Genomic DNA, 6623 nt, shown 5'->3' with positions numbered 1-6623 from the left:
AAAGGTGCTGAGCTAATGCCTGCTCTGCTGACAACTTTGAGCAATTTATGTTTTCTTGCATTGTCATGGTACCTCAGCACTGGAAGCCTGGTCTGCTCTTGGAAATATGAAGGCTTGTATCCCGTGTCCGTTTTTCAGAGAAGTGCCCTTCTTTAGCTGTCTTGAGCGATGAGATGGTTGGACACAAAGTCAACAACATAAATCCTCTCTGTTTTCTGTTCTACTTGAACCTCTTCCTTGTCTGTTGAGGACAGGTATGTTGCTTGTGGCTCCAGCCTTACCATGATCTAACCATACACCTTGAATTAATGAAAGAATTTCAGGGTATAGCATGATATCAGCTGAAGAGTTTCTGTCACTGTAGCAAACGACAACTCTTCATTAAAATGAAGCTTAATGATTCCCAGATTTAAAAGCCACAAAAAAAGCTAATGAATTGCTCTGGCACCTTCATTACACAAGGTATAACTCTCCATCCAGTAATTATTTTATCAGATTCCACAGCTCCTGACTGAGCTTTGCTGGAAAGTTATAGAAACTTTGAAACTTCAACAAGCAAAAGCTGAAGAGAGAGTGCTTGAGCATTCTCTGACAAAGCAGCATTTCATCAGAAGACAGTGGTTTGTCAAAACAAAGAAGCTCTGTGCAAGTGTCCTGGTGGAGCAGTGCTTTGTGGACGAGCAGCTGGAGTTCTCCCAAGCTTTTCCTTTGTGCCCAGCAGGCCCCAAGGGGTGGGTGAGCAGCTTGGCTCCTCCAAACCACCCAGCTCTGGGTGCAACCTCACGAGCAGACTGTTCTGGCCATGGGACATCTAGGCCCCATAGAGGCTGGACACAGCTGCTCTTTTTGAATCCGGGACAACCCTTTTGCCATGGGCATGATCAGGAATCTTCCCCAGCTTTCTGCTGTAAAAAGGTCCTGAAAGCCCGAGAGTCTCAGCTGAGCTTGTGCACGCTGGTTCCTTGTTAGTAACCAGGATGATCACATGAAGTTTAGCAGATTCTACATTTGAACTGAATGTGAGGGGAAAGCTTTTGGAAAATGAAAATTTCTTGTGCGGTTTCATGGCTCTGTGGATATAAACATGCTGAACTTTGCTTTGTGTTCAGCTGATGATCTACCATAAGTTAACAATATCATGCTGTTCCAAAAAAGACAAGTGCCATGCTGAGATGTGTAAACAGGGCTGTAGCATGCAAGACACACGAAGAAATTCTACTACTTTGCTCAGCACTTGTAAGGGCCAAACAAGGACACTGTGTCCATTTCTGGGCACTGGTCTGCACTAAATGTGGAGACATGCTGGAGAGAGGCCAGAGGAATGAAACAAGAATAATCCGAGCTGAGGAAAGAATTTTTATGGAAAAAAAATTAAATTAATTTGCTTTGTCTGAAAAAAAAAAAAAAAAGAGAGAGAACGAGAAAAGGGGGAGGCGAATTCAAATCCCAAATAAGGTGATTATGAGCTGGGAGGCACTGGCCTGCACGGGATAAATGGGAGAAGACAGGCTTAAGCTGTAACAAAAAAAAAAAAAAAAACCAACAACAAAAAACGTTCAAGTTAGAAGTGAGAAAACATTTGCTTTGGTAAGAGCAGAGAAGCATTGTAGTAGGCTGCCCTGGGTGTCTGACAGGTCTTCTTCCTCAAAAAGTTTTAGAAAAAATACGCCAGGAATTGCACTACTATTGCTGAGCCCTTCTTGGGCTAGGGGGCAGCTGCATGATCCCTTGAGATCCTTTCCAACTCAGCTTCTGTAGGTACTTGAGCAGCTGCTCTTTGTAGTTTGTGGTTAGTTACTGTTTGATTAATAAGCACTTCGCAAGTATTATATGCTATGAGTGTGCCATTCAGTTCTTTTCACCCAAAGAACAAAGATTTATTGAACATTTCTGGCTTTTCTGCATGATTTAGTCTGACAACTAAAACATTCATTCAACTAGCAAAATGGTACCAACCCTTTCAAATACCCACAGCTGTACCCTGGGTACCATCTCTCTCCGCCTCTGCTGTTTCTGCTATGACAACAGTCACCTGATATCTCAGCTGTTCCTGGAACCACTTTAAGTTCCTCCACTGAAGCTTAAGTGAGGTAGCTGCTACTTCCAAGAGAGTTCTGAATCAAGGTATCTGGTAGTTAACAAAAAAGAGTGGAGAAAGTATTGAAGACTATTTTTAAAAGGGAAGGGGGATTAAAAATATGAAAATTACTACTGTTTTTTTTATTTTTCTTGCATAAGTAATCTTATGGAATTACATTTGCTGAATATATGTACAGGGAAAAGGTTTGCTGAATATATATACAGGGAATATATGTACAGGGAAAAGCTCATATTGAAGAGCTCATAAGCAAAGAACTTATGTGCTAATACTAAATGATGTTTTACTTGTAAGAACATTTGCAAAGGAAAAAATAGCAATGGATTCCAACCTTCCATCTTAATTCAGTTGCTTGTTAATTTAATCTTCTTTTATTCATTAGCTGAAAATTGCAGGACCACAGTAATTTGTTCTATTAGTAGTACAATTTCCACCTATAGTTTGCTAAGTTTTATGTCTGGAGTCACACACTAGCAGGTAATTCAATCATTGGCTGTATAATGCTTTCCTTTAGAAAGGAAGAGGCTCATAATCTTAATCTAATTAAAGAAAAGAGACCTGAAGGGAAATTTGCCACAACAAAAGTTGATACTAGAGGATATTATCTTGCAGCAAGCTTGCTACTGTTCATGGGGAAATAAGTATCTTCAAATATAGTCATCCTCAGGCACGGAGAGCACTTGAAAGCAGCTGGAAGACCTGTGTCTCTCATTAAATGAGTTTGGGTTTCCAGCTATAGCTGGTATTCAGGTATGGACAGTTGTAAATTTTGACAACTGAGATTTACAAGGAGGGGAGCAAATATATAGTTTTGCTTTCTCTGGATGTCATTTTGTGCCAGTGCATCTTTGGATGTTTATCCCTCAGTTTGCTGCCTCAGAGATATGCTTTATATATCCACAACCCATCCTGTTCCCAGACAGCACTTCTGATGTTATTTCATTTCTGTGTCCTCTCTCTAAGAACACCTAGTTCCAAGTTATCCAGGGGGATACCAAGTATTACCATATACCATGAATGAATAACTTTGTTTTCATTGTCTATTCCATTGTCATGCTCTTGAATGGCATCTTGGACTGCTAAGTGCTGCAAATGCTGTCTTAAAATTAACTGTATTTTACCAGTTTAGATCTTTTGACTTTGTCTGCCGTGAGAAAAGAGGACTAAGAATGTGTATTTATTTTTTCTACATTTAATACTTCAGCCGTGTACTCTCTGGTGTGGAAGAGTGGTTCCTAAATATTCAGTAGCATCAGCCCAAACCCCTCCATAGCATCCCAGCAAACTAAATTACATGGTCTGTCTGTCTGCTCACGATGAAAACAGTTTCCTTTTCCGTAAGCGCATAACTCCAAATGTAAAAAAAAAAAAAAAAAAGAAAAAATAAAGGCTTATTAAAGGAAAAGCAAAAAAATAAAGTAGCAAATCAGCAGGCTGTGGTCTCAGGCCCACTGTCTTGCCACAGCACATGGGGAAGTCACTGACCCATCCCAACTTGGTTAAGTCCTATGCACATTCCTTGCCCAGGCTCAGGGGACCCCATTGCTGGCTGTCTCCATCTCTGTGCCTGAAGGAGCATGCAATCCCCCAGGTTTCTGCCATCTGGAAGGGAGTCAGGGGAGGGGATGAGCTGGGCTAAACAGCATTAGTCAGACCAGCCCATATCTTTGCGGTGTCTCTTCAGAAATTCTCCCTGTTTCAAACATCTCACCTCCAAGTGCTGGCCCCAGCTGTGCTGGTCCTCACCTCAGTACAGAGTGTCAGCACTTTACTACTGTTTATATCTTTCCTGAAACCATAAGTGGTGGGATAAAGATGACCTTTCCCTAGCTGAAACATGGAAAAGTGTTTTGTTCTTTATTCTGTGGGGCACTGAAGAAGCCAAAACCACTGTCTATCTGCCAGGAAAAATGAGATTAGTTCAGCTGGTTAGAGCATGTAGAGTATGGTGCTAATGACACCAAGGCTGAGAGTTTGATCCCTGTGCAGGCTATTGCCTTAAAAACTGGACCAGATGATCCTTGTGGGTCCCTTCCAACTCAGAATATTCTGTGATTCTGTGAACCCAAATGCTTGGGGACACTCACTTGTTGCACTGCTCTGTCGCCTCCTAATCCTGGTTCTGGTTAAAGTTCTGTCATCCAGCTGTCAAAGGGCCACATGCCAATACCTAGACCTATTTTGATATTGAGCCAAAAGTTTGATTGCCCTTGCCAATAAAAATGCACTTGCTCAAGCCAGGGCCAAAGAATAGTTTAGAGTGGACCCGTCACAGAGAATTGCAGTGTCTGCCCAGTGTGTTGACCACAGAGGCATGAGAATCATATGAACTTTGTCTCTCTTCTCTCATTAACTGCTGCATCTGACCTTCATTATAAAAAGAATATATAAAATAGTTTCAAGTGCTTGTTGGTCATACAGCCTGCACCATCATTAAGACTGGCTATTAGAAGAAGCCCCATGATCACAGTTTTTCCTGCAGTAGCTCCTTTTTTGGTCTAGCTGAAGATCAAATCTGTCTAGGTGCATTTAGTTCATAATAAGGCATTCTTATAAAAAGGTTCTCAGCACTAGAAAAGTGATTGATGACTTCTTTCAGCAATTAACTGTCCTCAGGACTAACAATATATGCCTAGCTTCTACTTTGAATTTGACTAACTTCAGATTTTTGCCACCAGCTTTCAGATGTATTCCAAATAGGCTGAAGAGCTGTTCATGAATTTTTTGTTCTGCCTCCTCCCCCACAGCCGTAGTCATTTTCATATGCCATAATTAAGTTAGTTCTTCATCTGGGAGGCCTGTAGACATGCTTGAGCACAGAGAAGCTGCAATATTTCTCATCCCCAGGAAGCAGGCTTCAAAGGCTTCTGTAACTAAGCTTTCAATGATATGATTACCGAACCTTTCAAACCTTCATGTTTCATTATGGAGAAATATCTTGGTTTCAAATGCGTCCCTGAAAGTCGTTCTCCCTTTCCGTGTGAAAGAACTCTTTCTTGTGACTCTTTCATTTTTAGCAAGGGCAAGTTCAAACAGGAGAGTTAAGAACAATGAATGGAAAGGAGGGGATGGACCAACACCAAAAGATTATCAGTTATTTGTTTCAGAGGAAGGTTTGATTCTTATTGCATTTGATGCTTCCTTCTTTCCCACTTGCCCAGCCAGGTCTCACAGTGTGCTCTGCTCGTGGATGCCTCAACATCTCCTGTGACCAATCACACAGGAAGATTAGCCCACCTTACATGTATGACAGAAAATCAGGCAGGTGACATTGTTTGAGGAGGTGTGGCTGGTGTCACCAGGATGCCTGGCTTACTTTGTCAAGGTTGTAAAGTGCCTCAGGGTTACTGAGTGGGGGCAGCTTCGGGGACATACTGGGGGGGTGATTCAACAAAGCAGAACCATCGTGGCAATGGGGAGCACTGGTGTCTAGTTGGGATCACTTTTCTAGTCTTTCTTTTGCAGTTCTCAGAGATGGGCTCTCCATAATGCTTCGGTTATGAAGAAAGAAGGACTGCTGAATAGTTGTTTTGCAATGGAGAAGACAGAGGGAGAAACACCAGCACTGTGGTTCCCACCTTGTTGCTCATCTCTCTGCAAACATGCGCCCCAAATCCTCTCTGTGCTGTGTTAAGGAAAGGAAAAGCTCAGACATTACGACATCTGCTTTCTTACATCATCTTTACCAATTTTGCATCCTATAACTCCCTGGTGAAAAGAGGAACAATGACTTTGTATAGCTGCTGCTTGATTCTTTTGCTATTTACCTGGAACACTGCTGCCTATGGGCCAAACCAACGGGCACAGAAGAAGGGAGACATTATTCTTGGAGGATTGTTCCCCATTCATTTTGGAGTGGCTGCTAAAGACCAGGATCTAAAATCAAGACCAGAATCAGTGGAGTGTATAAGGTAAGCTGGTAAAAGGGAAAATAAAAAGTTTTGTTGGGGAAAGTCTTCACCTTTCTTGACTTGAACTGGCATTCTATACATTGTGTAAATATGGTTTGAAATCTGATGCTTTTAGAGGCAATTGGTGTAAATAATAGAAAAAACAAGTCAAACAGTAACATAAATAATATTTGCACAGTAAAAGGGGGCAATCTTTGTACTACCTGGAGCTGCCAAAGCATGAATATACTGATCTATCTGGCCATTCACAGTGGATATTTGATTAGTATCTGAAAATTAGCTTTCCTAGCAGAAGGACAGAAAAGAACTCATAGTGCCATTTAGTTCATTAGATTAAAGTAATGTATAGCAAAATAGATTGGAAATCAAATTTTATTGTTTTCAGGGGTTTTTCCATGTCTGCCTGTCATCTTCTATGTTTTTTACAAACAGATTAGTTGCCTAAAGTGGATAGGTGAAAGTGAGATAGGCCACTGCTTTTGAAAAATCCTACTGAACACATAGATGTCTCTTTAGGACCTTTACAAAGGTCAGGCTTTCCTCACCCAGGGTCCTTTTCTTTTGTGTAAACAGTGCATATAGGTTTTATCTTTAGTGTTTGGCAGTAAACCCTG

At 41.3% G+C, this 6623-nt stretch overlaps 1 protein-coding gene across 1 annotated transcript in view; it reads left to right on the top strand.

Moving 5' to 3' along the window:
- Window positions 1–5573: 5573 nt before the first annotated feature.
- Window positions 5574–6623, top strand: part of CASR (calcium sensing receptor) — a 42017-nt gene continuing 40967 nt past the window's right edge. The window contains exon 1 of the mRNA XM_027885272.1: window positions 5574–6009. Coding sequence (XP_027741073.1) covers window positions 5825–6009 — 185 coding nt within the window. The 5' untranslated portion in view covers window positions 5574–5824. The remainder of the gene's footprint in view (window positions 6010–6623) is intronic.

This window comes from Empidonax traillii, unplaced genomic scaffold, assembly GCF_003031625.1.
Source record: "Empidonax traillii isolate 1590-97213 ecotype Southwest subspecies unplaced genomic scaffold, ASM303162v1 scaffold163:size1593379, whole genome shotgun sequence".
Lineage (NCBI taxonomy): Eukaryota > Metazoa > Chordata > Aves > Passeriformes > Tyrannidae > Empidonax > Empidonax traillii.
Note: the sequence above shows the minus strand (reverse complement) of the source record. Positions and strands in the feature narration are given on the sequence as shown.